The sequence below is a fragment of the Coregonus clupeaformis genome, chromosome 39, assembly GCF_020615455.1.
Source record: "Coregonus clupeaformis isolate EN_2021a chromosome 39, ASM2061545v1, whole genome shotgun sequence".
NCBI classification, from domain to species: domain Eukaryota; kingdom Metazoa; phylum Chordata; class Actinopteri; order Salmoniformes; family Salmonidae; genus Coregonus; species Coregonus clupeaformis.
The window spans coordinates 4,963,087-4,980,099 of record NC_059230.1 but is presented as its reverse complement, the minus strand read 5'-3'; the positions used below and the strand labels follow the sequence as shown (position 1 = coordinate 4,980,099).

General features: G+C 44.2%; 1 protein-coding gene across 1 annotated transcript in view; it reads right to left on the bottom strand.

Moving 5' to 3' along the window:
• The window catches only part of LOC121558819 (short transient receptor potential channel 5-like), a 92,143-nt gene that overhangs the window by 38,449 nt on the left and 36,681 nt on the right, over positions 1–17,013 (bottom strand). Inside the window, exons 6-9 of the mRNA XM_045211794.1 lie at positions 6,816–6,953; positions 4,056–4,205; positions 2,219–2,267; positions 286–425 (exon numbers count right to left, since the gene is read on the bottom strand). Of these exons, the coding sequence (XP_045067729.1) occupies positions 286–425; positions 2,219–2,267; positions 4,056–4,205; positions 6,816–6,953 (477 nt within the window). The remainder of the gene's footprint in view (positions 1–285; positions 426–2,218; positions 2,268–4,055; positions 4,206–6,815; positions 6,954–17,013) is intronic.

Genomic DNA, 17,013 nt, shown 5'->3' with positions numbered 1-17,013 from the left:
CGACTCTCCAAAGGTTTCCCTCCACACCAAAAAGGGGAGGATGGCTCATAACAATGCCTGGAATGGAGTGAATGGAATGGTATCAGACATGTGGTTTTCATATGTTTGATACCATTCAATTCACTCCATTCCAGCCATTAGACTCCATTCCAGACATTATTATGAGCCGTCCTCCCCTCTGCAGCCTCCACTGGTGCGTACAGTGTATGTGTGTTTCTACCTGTGTGTGTGTGTGTGTGTATGTGTGTGTGAGGGTGTGTGCGTGTGTGTGTGTGTGTATCTTACCTTAACGTAAGCTACTATCTTCAGTGATATAGTAGCCAGGTAGAGGGAGTTCATAGCAAAATCCATCAGGTTCCACCAGTCATGAATATATTCAGTAAACCCTCCATCCCACATCTCCTTAATCTCAGCCCAGATGAAACCTAGAGAGAGAGAGAGGGGGGAGGTAGAGGGAGGAGAGAGAGAGTAGAGAGAGAGAGAGGGGGAAAGAAAGAGAGAGAGAGAGAGAGAGAGGGGAGGAGACAGGGGGAGAGAGAGCGAGAGAGGGGGAGAGAGAGTGAGAGAGTAGGAAAAGAGAGAGAAAGGGGGAGAGGGGGAGAGAGGGAGAGAGAGAGAGGGGGAGAGAGGGGGAGAGAGAGATAGAGGGATAGAGAGAGGGGGGAGAGAGAGACAGAGAGAGAGACAGAGAGAGAGACAGAGAGAGAGAGAGAGAGACGGAGAGGGGGAGAGAGAGAGAGAGACAGACAGAGAGGGGGGAGAGAGACAGAGAGAGAGAGAGAGAGAGGGAGAGAGAGTGACAGAGAGAGAGAGAGAGAGAGAGAGAGAGAGAGAGAGAGAGAGAGAGAGAGTCAGAGAGAGAGACAGAGAGAGAGAGAGAGAGAGTCAGAGAGAGAGACAGAGAGAGAGAGAGAGAGAGAGAGGGAGAGAGAGGGAGAGGGGGAGAGAGAGAGAGAGAGAGAGAGAGAGAGAGAGAGAGAGAGAGAGAGAGAGAGAGGGAGAGGGAGAGGGAGAGGGGAGAGAGAGAGAGAGAGAGAGAGAGAGACAGAGAGAGAGAGAGAGAGGTCAGAGAGAGACAGAGAGAGAGAGAGAGAGAGAGAGGGAGAGGGAGAGAGAGAGAGAGAGAGAGAGAGAGACAGAGAGAGAGAGAGAGAGGTCAGAGAGAGAGACAGAGAGAGAGAGAGAGAGAGAGGAGAGGGAGAGGGAGAGGGGGAGAGACAGAGAGAGAGAGAGAGAGAGAGAGAGAGAGAGAGAGAGACAGAGAGGGGGAGAGAGAGAGCGTCAGAGACAGAGAGGGGAGAGAGAGAGAGACAGGGGGAAAACATGTATTTTTTTGAACATTTAGCGAATTTATTGAAAAAGGAAATACATAAATATCTAATTTACATACGTATTTACACCCCTGAGTCAAAACTTTGTAGAACAACCTTCGGCAGTGATTACAGCTGTGAGTCTTTCTGGGTAAGTCTCTAAGAGCTTACCACGCCCATTACTCTTTCTAAATTCTCCAAGCTCTGTCAAATTGGTTATTGATAATTGCTGGACACCCCTTTTCAGGTGTTGCTATAGATTTTCAAGTAAATTTAAGTCAAAATTGTAACTCTGCCACTCAGGAACATTCAAAGTCTTCTTGGTAAGCAACTCCAGTGTAGATTTAGCCTTGTCCTGCTGAAAGGTGAATTTATCTCCCAGTGTCTGGTAGAAAGCAGACTGAACCAGGTTTAGCACTAGGATTTTGCCTGTGATTAGCTCCATTCCATTTATTTTTTATCCTGAAAAACGACCCAGTCCTTAATGATTACAAGCATTCCCATAACATGATGCAGCCACCACTATGCTTGAAAATAATGGAGAGCGGTTCTCCGTGATGTGTTGTATTGGATTTGCCCCAAACATAACGCTTTGTATTCAGGACAAAAAGTGAATTGCTTTGCCACATTTTTTTCTTCCAGTATTACTTTAGTGCCTTGTTGCAAACAGGATGCATGTTTTGGAATATTTTGTGTTAATGCACAATTTTTTTTGCCTACACACAGTACCCCATAATGTCAAAGCAGGATTATGTTTTTCAAAATGTTTACAGATTAATAAACACACACGCACGTCACAATCTCACCGCAGAATTAGATACCCACACTCCCCCTTCCCCTCTCACACTCATACTCACCCATGGTAATATCCCCCCCCCCCCCCACAGACACACTATTTCTCTACTCACCCAGTACCCATGGTAGTATCATCCATTCAACAACAGTAGGCGGAGGACCCTGCATAAAATTACATCAAATTGGATCAATGTATTAGCTAGTCATGAATGGTTAAAAACATGAAAATCATCTTCCTGGACAGCAACAACCATACAAAGTATCACGGAAACACTGGTCCTTAGGTTACAGATGAAATCCATCAATCTCTTACATAGATTTAAAATACACTACCATTCAAAAGTCTGGGGTCACTTAGAAATGTCCTTGTTTTCGAAAGAAAAGCAATTTTTTGGTCCATTAAAATAACATCAAATTGATCAGAAATACAGTGTAGACATTGTTAATGTTGTAAATGGCTATTGTAGCTGGAAACGGCTGATTTTAAAAAATGGAATATCTACATAGGCGTACAGAGGCCCATTATCAGCAACCATCAGTCCTGTGTTCCAATGGCACGTTGTGTTTGCTAATCCAAGTTTATCATTTTAAAAGGCTAATTGATCATTAGAAAACCCTTTTGCAATTATGTTAGCACAGCTGAAAACTGTTGATGTTGTGATGATTAAAGAAGCAATAAAACTTGCCGACTCCGGGATGCTGACCTTCTAGGCAGAGTTGCAAAGAAAAAGCCATATCTCAGACTGGACAATAAAAATAAAAGATTAAGATGGGCAGTCTGAGATATGGCTTTTTCTTTGCAACTCTGCCTAGAAGGTCAGCATCCCGGAGTCGCCTCTTCACTGTTGACATTGAGACTGGTGTTTTGCGGGTTGTCACGTTCATTCATAGACGGGTCAGACCAAGGCGCAGCGTGATAAGCATACATGTTTATTTAACGAATAAACACAACGACAAAACAATAAACCAACGATACGTGACGTCCTACGGTACACACAACAAACCTCACACGGAACAAGATCCCACAACCCACTAGTGCCAATAGGCTGCCTAAGTATAATCCCCAATCAGAGACAACGAGTGACAGCTGCCTCTGATTGGGAAACACACCCGGCCAAACATAGATCTAGACATACTAGATAGAAAACATAGAACTACACAACATAGAAAATCACACCCTGACTCAACAAATAAGAGTCCCCAGAGTCAGGGCGTGACAGCGGGTACTATTGAATGAAGCTGCCAGTTGAGGACCTGTGAGGTGTCTGTTTCTCAAACTAGACACTCTAATGTATTTGTCCTCTTGCTCAGTTGTGCACCGGGGCCTCCCACTCCTCTTTATATTCTGGTTAGAGCCAGTTTGTGCTGTTCTGTGAAGGGAGTAGTACACAGTGTTGTACGAGATCTTCAGTTTCTTGGCAATTTCTCGTATGGAATAGCCTTCATTTCTCAGAACAAGAATAGAAGAAAGTTATTTGTTTCTGGCCATTTTGAGCCTGTAATCAAACCCACAATTGTTGATGCTCCAGATCCTCAACTAGTCTCAAGAAGGCCAGTTTTATTGCTTCTTTAATCAGCACAACAGTTTTCAGCTGTGCTAACATAATTGCAAAAGGGTTTTCTAATGATCAATTAGCCTTTTAAATTAGCAAACACAACATGCCATTGGAACACAGGACTGATGGTTGCTGATAATGGGCCTCTGTACGCCTATGTAGATATTCTATAAAAAATCAGCAGTTTCCAGCTACAATAGCCATTTACAATATTAACAATGTCTACACTGTATTTCTGATCAATTTGATGTTATTTTAATGGACAAATATATTGCTTTTCTTTCGGAAACAAGGACATTTCTAAGTGACCCCAAACTATTGAACGGTAGTGTAGATTCAAATAAATTTCATTTCATTTAAATAAATGTATGTTGTTTGTTTTGTCTTGGGTTACCTGCATGTGTAGGTTGGTCCTGGCGATGTGTTGGGAGGCGAGGAGGAGGAGGAAGAGGAAGTTCAGATAGGAGGCTGTGTGACAGATAAACTTGATGAAGGGTTTCTTCACAAACACACCCAGGGAAGACTTAGGGGCTAGGAGGTAGATCTGGAGAGAGAGAGAGAGAGAGAGAGAGAGAGGAGGAGAGAGAGAGAGAGAGAGGGAGGAGAGAGAGAGAGAGAGAGAGAGAGAGAGAGAGAGAGAGAGAGGAGAGAGAGAGAGAGAGAGAAAGAGAGAGAGAGAAGGCGAGAGAGAGAGAGAGAGAGAGAGAGAGAGAGAGAGAGAGAGAGAGAGAGAGAGAGAGAGAGAGAGAGAGAGAGAGAGAGAAAGGAAGGAAGCGAAGTGAGAGAGGGAAGGAGGAGGGAGAGGAGAGAGGGAAAGAGAGAGAGGAGAGGGAGGGTAGAGAGAGAGGGATGGAGAGAGGGAGGGAGGAGAGAGAGAAGTGGAGGAGAGAGAGGGAGGAGAGAGAGGAGAGGGAGGGAGGATGGAGGAGAGAGAGAATGGAGAGAGGAGAGGGAAGAGAGAGAGGGAAGGAGGAGAGAAAGAGAGGGAGGAGAGAGAGAGAGGAAGGGGAGAAAGCAAGAAAGAAAGAGAGTGGGCGGGAGAGAGGAGAGACGTGGAGAGAGAGGGAGGGAGGAGAGAAAGAGAGGGAGAAGTTAGTTAGGGTTACAGAAACGTAGGGAACCTAAGGGAACTTAGGGAACCTAAGTTTCTAGGTTTTTCCGAAATCAAAGTACTGAACCCCATAAAAGCAGAGTCAAGCCAAACTGTCCTGAGCTGGTTTAGTTTCTGGAACCATTATGAAAAGGACTATGTGAATAGAAAATACCAGGGACCGTAAGTATCAAGCGTCTTAGAGTAGGTGTACTGATTTAGGATAAGTACTGTCTTTGGATAATAATAAATAACATTACATGGATTCAGAAAGACTCTCAGAGTAGGAGTGTTGATCTAGGATCAGTTTGGCCTTTTAGATCATAATGAGTAAGATTATATGACTGAGATTACACCTGGTCCTAGATCAGCACTCCTGCTCTGGGACGCTTGATACATACAGTGCATTCGAAAAGTGTTCAGACCCCTCGACTTTTTCATACTTTTTTTCATATTTAAAAAAATTGATTGAATAGTTTTTTCCTCATCAATCTACACACAATACCTCATAATGACAAAGGAAATACAGATTTGTTTATTTTTTATTATTGCAAATGTATTAAAAATAAAAAAATTGAAATATCACATTTACATAAGTATTCAGACCCTTTACTCAGTACTTTGTTGAAGCACCTTTGGCAGCGATTACAGCCTCGAGTCTTCTTGAGTATGATGCTACAAGCTTGGCACATCTGTATTTGGGGAGTTTCTCCCATTCTTCTCTGCAGATCCACTCAAGCTCTGTCAGGGTGGATGGGGAGCGTCGCTGTACAGCTATTTTCAGGTCTCTCCAGAGATGTTAGATCGGGTTCAAGTCCGGGCTCTGGCTTGGCCACTCAAGGACATTCAGAGACTTGTCCCGAAGCCACTCCTGCGTTGTCTTGGCTTTCTGCTTAGGGTCGTTGTCCTGTTGGAAGGTGAACTTTCACCCCAGTCTGAGGTTCTGAGCGCTCTGGAGCAGGTTTTCATCAATAATCTCTCTGTACTTTGCTCCGTTCATCATTCTCTCGATCCTGACTAGTCTCCCAGTCCCTGCCTCTGAAAAACATCCCCACACATAATGCTGCCACCACCATGCTTCACCGTAGGGATGGTGCCAGGTTTCCTCCAGACGTGACGCTTGGCATTCAGGCCAAAGAGCTCAATCTTGGTTTCATCAGACCAGAGAATCTTGTTTCTCATGGTCTGAGTCCTTTAGGTGCCTTTTGGCAAACGCCAAGCGGGCTGTCATGTGCCTTTTATTGAGGAGTGGCTTCGGTCTGGTCACTCTACCATAAAGGCCTGATTGGTGGAGTGCTGCAGAGATGGTTGTCCTTCTGGAAGATTCTCCCATCTCCACAGAGGAACTCTGGAGCTCTGTCAGAGTGACCATCAGGTTCTTGGTCACCTCTCTGACCAAAGCCCTTCTCCCCCGATTGCTCAGTTTGGCCGGGCAGCCAGCTCTAGGAAGAGTCTTGGTGGTTCCAAACTTCTTCCACTTAAGAATGATGGAGGCCACTGTGTTCTTGGGGACCTTCAGTGCTGCAGAAAATGTTTTGGTACCCTTCCCCAGATCTGTGCCTCGACACAATCCTGTCTCGGCGCTCTACGGACAATTCCTTCGAACTCATGGCTTGGTTTTTGCTCTGACATGCACTGTCAACTGTGGGACCTTATATAGACAGGTGTGTGCCTTTCCAAATCATGTCCAATATATTTAATTTTCCACAGGTGGACTCCTCAAGTTGTAGAAACAGCTCAAGGATGATCAATGGAAACAGGATGCAGCTGAGCTCAATTTCGAATCTCATAGCAAAGGGTCTGAATACTTATGTAAATAAGGTATTTCTGTTTTTTATTTATAAGGAATTTGCAAACATTTCTAAAAACCTGTTTTCACTTTGTCATTATGGGGTTTTGTGTGTAGATTGATGAGGGGAAAAAAAATAATGTAATCAATTTTAGAATGAGGCTGTAACTTAACAAAATGTGGAAAAAGGGTCTGAATACCTTCCGAATGCACTGTACACAGTCATCACAGTACCATTTGGGTCAGCATCACAGTGTGAAAAGGAGTATACAAACCATTGAGAAGACAGGAAACAGCAGTCCTATGATAAAGCAGGTCACTAGTTTGACAGCCCAATGTCTTCTCCTCCAGCCTGGGAACCCGTCATACCACAGAGTGGCTAGGAGCTGCTGGCAATTAGGCTGAGCTACAAACTAGAGAGAGAGAGAGAGAGAGAGAGAGAGAGAGAGAGAGAGAGAGAGAGAGAGAGAGAGAGAGAGAGAGAGAGAGAGAGAGAGAGAGAGAGAGAGAGAGAGAGAGAGAGAGAGAGAGAGAGAGAGAGAGAGAGAGAGAGACAGAGACAGAGAGAGAGAGACGAGAGAGAGAGAGAGAGAGAGAGAGAGAGAGAGAGAGTCAGAGAGTCAGAGAGTAGACATAAATCCATCGTATCATAGAGGCAGTTGAGACAAAAGAAGAGAGAGAGAGAGAGAGAGAGAGAGAGAGAGAGAGAGAGAGAGAGAGAGAGAGAGAGAGAGAGAGAGAGAGAGAGACAGAGAGAGGAGAGAGAGAGAGAGAGAGAGAGAGAGAGAGAGAGAGAGAGAGAGAGAGAGAGAGAGAGAGAGAGAGAGAGAGAGAGAGAGAGAGAGAGAGAGAGAGAGAGAGAGAGAGAGAGAGAGAGAGAGAGAGAGAGAGAGAGAGAGAGAGAGAGAGAGAGAGAGAGAGAGAGAGAGAGAGAGAGAGAGACAGAGAGAGAGAGAGAGAGAGAGAGAGAGAGAGGAGAGAAAGAGAGAGAGAGAGAGAGAGAGAGAGAGAGAGAGAGAGAGAGACAGAGAGAGGAGAGAGAGAGAGAGAGAGAGAGAGAGAGAGAGAGAGAGAGAGAGAGACAGAGACAGAGAGAGAGAGAGAGAGAGAGAGAGAGAGAGAGAGAGAGAGAGAGAGAGAGAGAGAGAGAGACAGAGAGACAGAGAGAGGAGAGAGAGAGAGAGAGAGAGAGAGAGAGAGAGAGAGAGAGAGAGAGAGAGAGAGAGAGAGAGAGAGAGAAGAGAGAGAGAGAGAGAGAGAGAGAGAGAGAGAGAGAGAGAGAGAGAGAGAGAGAGAGAGGGGGAGACAGAGAGAGAGAGAGCGAGAGAGCGAGAGAGAGAGACAGAGAGTCAGAGAGTAGACATAAATCCATCGTATCATAGAGGCAGTTGAGACAAAAGAAGAGAGAGAGAGAGAGAGAGAGAGAGAGAGAGAGAGAGAGAGAGAGAGAGAGAGAGAGAGAGAGAGAGAGAGAGAGAGAGAGAGAGAGAGAGAGAGAGAGAGAGAGCAGAGAGAGAGACAGAGAGAGAGAGAGAGAGAGAGAGAGAGAGAGAGAGAGAGAGAGAGAGAGAGAGAGAGAGAGAGAGAGAGAGAGAGAGAGAGAGAGAGAGAGAGAGAGAGAGAGAGAGAGAGAGAGAGAGAGAGAGAGAGAGAGAGAGGGGGAGACAGAGAGAGAGAGAGCGAGAGAGCGAGAGAGAGAGACAGAGAGTCAGAGAGTAGACATAAATCCATCGTATCATAGAGGCAGTTGAGACAAAAGAAGAGAGAGAGAGAGAGAGAGAGAGAGAGAGAGAGAGAGAGAGAGAGAGAGAGAGAGAGAGAGAGAGAGAGAGAGAGAGAGAGAGAGAGACAGAGAGAGAGAGAGAGAGAGAGAGAGAGAGAGAGGAGAGAAAGAGAGAGAGAGAGAGAGAGAGAGAGAGAGAGAGAGAGAGAGAGACAGAGAGAGGAGAGAGAGAGAGAGAGAGAGAGAGAGAGAGAGAGAGAGAGAGAGAGACAGAGACAGAGAGAGAGAGAGAGAGAGAGAGAGAGAGAGAGAGAGAGAGAGAGAGAGAGAGAGAGAGAGAGAAAGAGAGAGGAGAGACAGAGAGAGAGAGACAGAGAGAGAGAGAGAGAGAGAGAGACAGAGAGAGGAGAGAGAGAGAGAGAGACAGAGAGAGGGAGAGAGAGAGAGAGAGAGAGAGAGAGAGAGAGAGAGAGAGAGAGAGAGAGAGAGAGAGAGAGAGAGAGAGAGAGAGAGAGAGAGAGAGAGAGAGAGAGAGAGAGAGACAGAGAGAGGAGAGAGAGAGAGAGAGACAGAGAGAGAGAGAGAGAGAGAGAGACAGAGAGAGGAGAGAGAGAGAGAGAGACAGAGAGAGGAGAGAGAGAGAGAGAGAGAGAGAGAGAGAGAGAGAGAGAGAGAGAGAGAGAGAGAGAGAGAGAGAGAGAGAGAGAGAGAGAGAGAGAGAGAGAGAGAGACAGAGAGAGAGAGAGAGAGAGAGAGAGAGAGAGAGAGAGAGAGAGAGAGACAGAGACAGAGAGAGGAGAGAGAGAGAGAGACAGAGAGAGAGAGAGAGAGAGAGAGAGAGAGAGAGAGAGAAAGAGAGAGGAGAGACAGAGAGAGAGAGACAGAGAGAGGAGAGAGAGAGAGAGAGACAGAGAGAGGAGAGAGAGAGAGAGAGACAGAGAGAGGAGAGAGAGAGAGAGAGAGAGAGAGAGAGAGAGAGAGAGAGAGAGAGAGAGAGAGAGACAGAGAGAGGAGAGAGAGAGAGAGAGACAGAGAGAGGAGAGAGACAGAGACAGAGAGAGAGAGAGAGAGAGAGAGAGAGAGAGAGAGAGAGAGAGAGAGAGAGAGAGAGAGGGAGACAAAGAGAGCGAGAGAGAGAGAGAGAGAGAGGGTTTTGCAGTCGAAAAATCGATGAGGATGACAACTTTCTTCTTGAAGGTGTTGCTTTAATCTCAGTAAAAGCCCAGAGATAGATGTACTGAGGTTGTAAATGACCCTTTAGGATGCCAAACGACTATCTGTTAGAGACTTCAATTGAACAAAAAATGACAGAGTAAATCTAACTCTAATTGAAGAACATTTTAAGTATAAAGAAAAGTAAAAAAAGAGTCAAACGTACTCTTGCAACAAGAGTTATTTTTTCAGAGTTGTATCAATTTAGTGTTGCTATTTAACTCTGTGTTGAGTTTAACAGTATTTACTCTGTGTTGAGTTTTTGAAAACAACAACTCTACATAGGGGTGTCCACTACAAAAGTATGTTTATATTAAAGTATATAAGTAAAGTATATATTCGATTTGGCTATTTCAGCCACACCCGTTGCTAACAGGTGTACAAAATCGAGCACACAGCCATTCAATCTCCATAGACTCACATTGGCAGTAGATTGACCCATTCTGAAGAGCTTAGTGACTTTCAACGTGGCACCGTCATAGGATGCCACCTTTACAACAAGTCAGTTCGTCAAATTTCTACCCTGCTAGAGCTGCCCTGGTCAACTGTAAGTGCTGTTATTGTGAAGTGGAAACGTCTAGGAGCAACAACGGCTCAGCCGTGAAGTGGTAGGCCACACAAGCTCACAGAACGGGACCACCGAGTGCTGAAGCGCGTAGCCCGTAAAAATTCCCTGTCCTCTTTTGCAACACTCACTACCGATTTCCAAACTGCCTCTGGAAGCAACTTCAGCACAATAACTGTTCGTCGGGAGCTTCATGAAATGGGTTTCCATGACTGAGCAGCCTAAGATCACCATGCGCCATGCCAAGCGTTGGCTGGAGTGGTGTAAAGCTCGCCGCCATTGGACTCCGGAGCAGTGGAAACGCATTCTCTGGAGCGATGAATCATGCTTCATAATCTGGAAGTCCGACGGACGAATCTGGGTTTGGTGGATGCCAGGAGAACGCTACCTGCCCCAATTCATAGTGCCAACTGTAAAGTTCGGTGGAGGAGGAATAATGGTCTGGGGCTGTTTTTCATGGTTCGGGCTACGCCCCTTAGTTCCAGTGAAGGGAATGGACATTCTAGACGATTCTGTGCTTCCAACTTTGTGGCAACAGTTTGGGGAAGGCCCTTTCCTGTTTCAGCATGACAATGACCCCGTGCACAAAGAGAGGTCCATACAGAAATAGTTTGTCGAGATCGGCGTGGAAGAACTTGACTGGCCTGCACAGAGCCCTTACCTCAACCCCATCGAACACTTTTGGGACGAATTGGAACGCAGACTGCGGGCCTAATCGCCCAACATCAGTGCCCGACCTCACTACTGCTCTTCTCTTTGCAATGTGACATCCAATCTCTATTGGTACCCATTCAAGAGGGAGGACATTCAGCAATTTTACATCACCCACAACCCACATTTACATTTTTGTCATTTAGCAGACGCTCTTATCCAGAGCGACTTACAGTTAGTGAGTGCATACATTTTCATACTGGCCCCCCGTGTGAAACGAACCCACAACCCTGGCGTTGCAAGCGCCATGCTCTACCAACTGAGCTACAGGGGACGATAGCACTGCTGTTTGAGAATACTACAGTACATCATGTAAACTGGAACAGCCTTCTCAATTATTTCCAACCACTTACAGATTAGATTAGTTTAGGAAAATATACTATATGTTATATATCATTGTGTAGCATAAGATCAAAAAACAATACATGTAAATGAAAACACAGATATTGAAACAAACAATTCTACCTGCAACAGAGCATGCTGGGAAATATGACGCCATAGTTTTAACTTCCTGCCTCTGGTTACTCAGTTATCAACACTAACTCCAGGGAGCGGATCACTGAACAAGTTGAGGAGACTAAATTACTTGGCGTTACCTTAGATTGTAAACTGTCATGGTCAAAGCGTATAGATTCAGTGGTTGTAAAGATGGGGAGAGGTCTGTCCGTAATAAAGAGATGTTCTGCTTTTTTGACACCACACTCCAAAAAGCAAGTCCTGAAGGCTCTAGTTTTTTCTAATCTTGATTATTGTCCAGTCGTGTGGTCAAGTGCTGCTAAGAAATACCTAGTTAAGCTGCAGCTGGCCCAGAACAGAGCGGCACGTCTTGCTCTTCATTGTAATCAGAGGGCTGATATAAATACTATGCATGCCAGTCTCTCTTGGCTAAGAGTTGAGGAGAGACTGACTGCATCACTTCTTATTTTTACAAGAAACATTAATGTGTTGAAAATCCCAAATTGTTTGCATAGTCAACTTACACACAGCTCTGACACACACACTTACCCAACCAGACATGCCACCAGGGGTCTTTTCACAGTCCCCAAATTCAGAACAAATTCAAGAAAGTGTACAGTATCATATAGAGCCATTATTGCATGGAACTCCGTTCCATCTCATATTGCTCAAATAAACAGCAAACCTGGTTTCAAAAAACAGATAAAGCAACACCTCACGGCACAACGCCTCTCCCCTATTGACCTAGATAATTTGTGTGTATGTATTGATATGTAGGCTACATGTGCTGCTGTTAAATGTATGTAGTTCTGTCCTTGAGCTGTTCTTGTCTATTAATGTTCTGTATTACAGTCAAAGTCGTAAGTTTACATAGACCTTAGCCAAATACATTTAAACTCAGTTTTTCACAATTCCTGACATTTAATCCTAGTAAACATTCCCTGTTTTAGGTCAGTTAGGATCACCATTTTATTTTAAGAATGTGAAATGTCAGAATAATAGTAGAGAGAATGATTAATTTCAGCTTTTATTTCTTTCATCACATTCCCAGTGGGTCAGAAGTTTACATGCACTCAATTAGTATTTGGTAGCATTGCATTTAAATTGTTTAACTTGGGTCAAATGTTTTGGGTAGCCTTCCACAAGCTTCCCACAATAAGTTGGGTGAATTTTGGCCCATTCCTCCTGACAGAGCTTGTGTAACTGAGTCAGGTTTTTATGCCTCCTTGCTTGCACACGCTTTTTCAGTTCTGCCCACAAATGTTCTATAGGATTGAGGTGAGGGCATTGTGATGGCCACTCCAATACCTTGACTTTGTTGTCCTTAAGCCATTTTGTCACAACTTTGGAAGTATGCTTGGGGTCATTGTCCATTTGGAAGACCCATTTGCGACCAAGCTTTAACTTCCTGACTGATGTCTTGAGATGTTGCTTCAATATATCAACATCATTTTCCTTCCTCATGATGCCATCTATTTTGTGAAGTGCACCAGTCCCTCCTGCAGCAAAGCACCCCAACAGCATGATGCTGCCACCCCTGTGCTTCACGGTTGGGATGGTGTTCTTCAGCTTGCAAGCATCCCCCTTTTTCCTCCAAACATAACAATGGTCATTATGGCCAAACAGTTCTATTTTTGTTTCATCAGACCAGAGGACATTTCTCCAAAAAGTACGATCTTTGTCCCCATGTGCAGTTGCAAACCGTAGTCTGGCTTTTTTATGGCAGTTTTGGAGCAGTGGCTTCTTCCTTGCTGAGCGGCCTTTCAGGTTATGTCGATATAGGACTCGTTTAACTGTGGATATAGATAATTTTGTACCTGTTTCCTCCAGCATCTTCACAAGGTCCTTTGCTGTTCTGGGATTGATTTGCACTTTTCGCACCAAAGTACGTTATCTATAGGAGACAGAACGCGTCACCTTCCTGAGCGGTATGACGGCTGCGTGGTCCCATGGTGTATATACTTGCGTACTATTGTTTGTACAGATGAACGTGGTACCTTCAGGCATTTGGAAATTGCTCCCAAGGATGAACCAGACTTGTGGAGGTCTACAATTTTTTTTCTGAGGTCTTGGCTGATTTCTTTTGATTTTCCCATGATGTCAAGCAAAGAGGCACTGAGTTTGAAGGTAGGCCTTGAAATACATCCACAGGTACACCTCCAATTGACTCAAATTATGTCAATTAGCCTATCAGAAGCTTCTAAAGCCATAACATCATTTTCTGGAATTTTCCAAGCTGTTTAAATGCACAGTCAACTTAGTGTATGTAAACTTCTGACCCACTGGAATTGTGATACAGTGAATTATACGTGAAATAATCTGTCTGTAAACAATTGTTGGAAAAATTACTTGTGTCATGCACAAAGTAGATGTCCTAACCGACTTGCCAAAACTATTGTTTGTTAACAAGAAATTTGTGGAGTGGTTGAAAAACGAGTTTTAATGACTCCAACCTAAGTGTATGTAAACTTCCGACTTCAACTGTATGTCATGTTTTATGTTTTGTGTGGACCCCAGGAAGAGCAGCTGCTGCTTTCTTAACAGGTAATGGGAATCCTAATAAAAGAACCCCCAGAAACTCTGTTGAGGGTCAAGATTACTCCAGTAGTCAATCTAACTCTAAAAATGTTACTCTGTGATTTCAACACTCCTTGATTTACTGTGTATCTGTCCGTCCTAACGTCATAAAACATGACCTTCCTACTTTTAATAAATCCCCTGAACAAGACTTGACTAATTGACTATTACACCAAAAGGCTTCTTTGGATGTCCCCATAGGAGAACCCTTTTTGGTTCCAGGTATAACCCCTTTTGGTTCCAGGTAGAACTCTTTTGAGTTCCATGTAGAACCCTCTGTTGAATGGGTTTTTACATGGAACCCAAAAGGGTTCTACCTGGAACCAAAAACAGTTATTCAAAGGGTTCTCCTATGGGGACAGCTGAAGAACTCTTTTCGGTTCTAGATAGCGCCTTTTTGTCTAAGAGTGTGTAAAGCCTCCACAGCTGTTCAATATAACATATAATAAAGTTGTCTGGTCTGTCAAGGCTTACAATTCATTCCCAAACAAGAAAGTGTCTGAAAACATGATTATGCTACTGTAGATAAACGGAAACTGTAAACGGACTTCGCTGCCATGAACACCAGAGGTGTTGACCCTTCCCACTCTAATCAGGGTCTGAGCATCCTAAAGAGACTACAACAACTACAGATTTTTATTTGGATTTCATGTAATGGACATACACAAAATAGTCCAAATTGGTGAAGTGAAATTAAAAAAATAACTTGTTTCAAAATGTTATATTATATTCTATTAATAATGGAAAAGTGGTGCGTGCATACAGTGGGGAAAAAAAGTATTTAGTCAGCCACCAATTGTGCAAGTTCTCCCACTTAAAAAGATGAGAGAGGCCTGTAATTTTCATCATAGGTACACGTCAACTATGACAGACAAATTGAGGAAAGAAATTCCAGAAAATCACATTGTAGGATTTTTAATGAATTTATTTGCAAATTATGGTGGAAAATAAGTATTTGGTCACCTACAAACAAGCAAGATTTCTGGCTCTCACAGACCTGTAACTTCTTCTTTAAGAGGCTCCTCTGTCCTCCACTCGTTACCTGTATTAATGGCACCTGTTTGAACTTGTTATCAGTATAAAAGACACCTGTCCACAACCTCAAACAGTCACACTCCAAACTCCACTATGGCCAAGACCAAAGAGCTGTCAAAGGACTCCAGAAACAAAATTGTAGACCTGCACCAGGCTGGAAAGACTGAATCTGCAATAGGTAAGCAGCTTGGTTTGAAGAAATCAACTGTGGGAGCAATTATTAGGAAATGGAAGACATACAAGACCACTGATAATCTCCCTCGATCTGGGGCTCCATGCAAGATCTCACCTCGTGGGGTCAAAATGATCACAAGAACGGTGAGCAAAAATCCCAGAACCATACGGGGGAACCTAGTGAATGACCTGCAGAGAGCTGGGACCAAAGTAACAAAGCCTACCATCAGTAACACACTACGCCGCCAGGGACTCAAATCCTGCAGTACAAGACGTGTCCCCCTGCTTAAGCCAGTACATGTCCAGGCCCATCTGAAGTTTGCTAGAGTGCATTTGGATGATCCAGAAGAGGATTGGGAGAATGTCATATGGTCAGATGAAAACAAAATATAACTTTTTGGTAAAAACTCAACTCGTCGTGTTTGGAGGACAAAGAATGCTTAGTTGCATCCAAAGAACACCATACCTACTGTGAAGCATGGGGGTGGAAACATCATGCTTTGGGGCTGTTTTTCTGCAAAGGGACCAGAACGACTGATCCGTGTAAAGGAAAGAATGAATGGGGCCATGTAATGTGAGATTTTGAGTGAAAACCTCCTTCCATCAGCAAGGGCATTGAAGATGAAACATGGCTGGGTCTTTCAGCATGACAATGATCCCAAACACACCGCCCGGGCAACGAAGGAGTGGCTTCGTAAGAAGCATTTCAAGGTCCTGGAGTGGCCTAGCCAGTCTCCAGATCTCAACCCCATAGAAAATCTTTGGAGGGAGTTGAAAGTCTGTGTTGACCAGCGACAGCCCCAAAACATCACTGCTCTAGAGGGGATCTGCATGGAGGAATGGGCCAAAATACCAGCAACAGTGTGTGAAAACCTTGTGAAGACTTACAGAAAACGTTTGACCTGTGTCATTGCCAACAAAGGGTATATAACAAAGTATTGAGAAACTTTTGTTATTGACCAAATACTTATTTTCCACCATAATTTGCAAATAAATTCATTAAAAAACCTACAATGTGATTTTCTGGATTTTTTTTTCTCATTTTGTCTGTCAATAATGACGTGTACCTATGATGAAAATTACAGGCCTCTCTCATCTTTTTATGTGGGAGAACTTGCACAATTGGTGGCTGACTAAATACTTTTTTCCCCCACTGTATGTATCCACCCCCTTTGCTATGAAGCCCCTAAATAAGATCTGGTGCAACCAATTACCTTCAGAAGTCACATAATTAGTTAAATAAAGTCCACCTGTGTGCAATCTAAGTGTCACATGATCTCAGTATATATACACCTGTTCTGAAAGGCCCCAGAGTCTGCAACACCACTAAGCAAGGGGCACCACCAAGCAAGCGGCACCATGAAGACCAAGGAGCTCTCCAAACAGGTCAGGGACAAAGTTGTGGAGAAGTACAGATCAGGGTTGGGTTATAAAAAAATATCAGAAAATTTGAACATCCCACGGAGCACCATTAAATCCATTATTAAATAATTGAAAGAATATGGCACCATAACAAACCTGCCAAGAAAGGGCCGCCCACCAAAACTCACGGACCAGGCAAGGAGGGCATTAATCAGAGAGGCAACAAAGAGACCAAAGATAACCCTGAAGGAGCTGCAAAGCTCCACAGTGGAGATTAGAGTATCTGTCCATAGGACAATTTAAGCCGTACACTCCACAGAGCTGGGCTTTACGGAAGAGTGGCCAGAAAAAAGCCATTGCTTAAAGAAAAGAATAAGCAAACACGTTTGGTGTTCGCCAAAAGCCATGTGGGAGACTCCCCAAACATATGGAAGAAGGTTCTCTGGTCAGATGAGACTAAAATTGAGCTTTTTGGCCATCAAGGAAAACGCTATGTCTGGCACAAACCCAACACCTCTCATCACCCTGAGAACACCATCCCCACAGTGAAGCATGGTTGTGGCAGCATCATGATGTGGGGATGTTTTTCATCGGCAGGGACTGGGAAACTGGTCAGAATTGAAGGAATGATGGATGGCGCTAAATACAGGGAAATTCT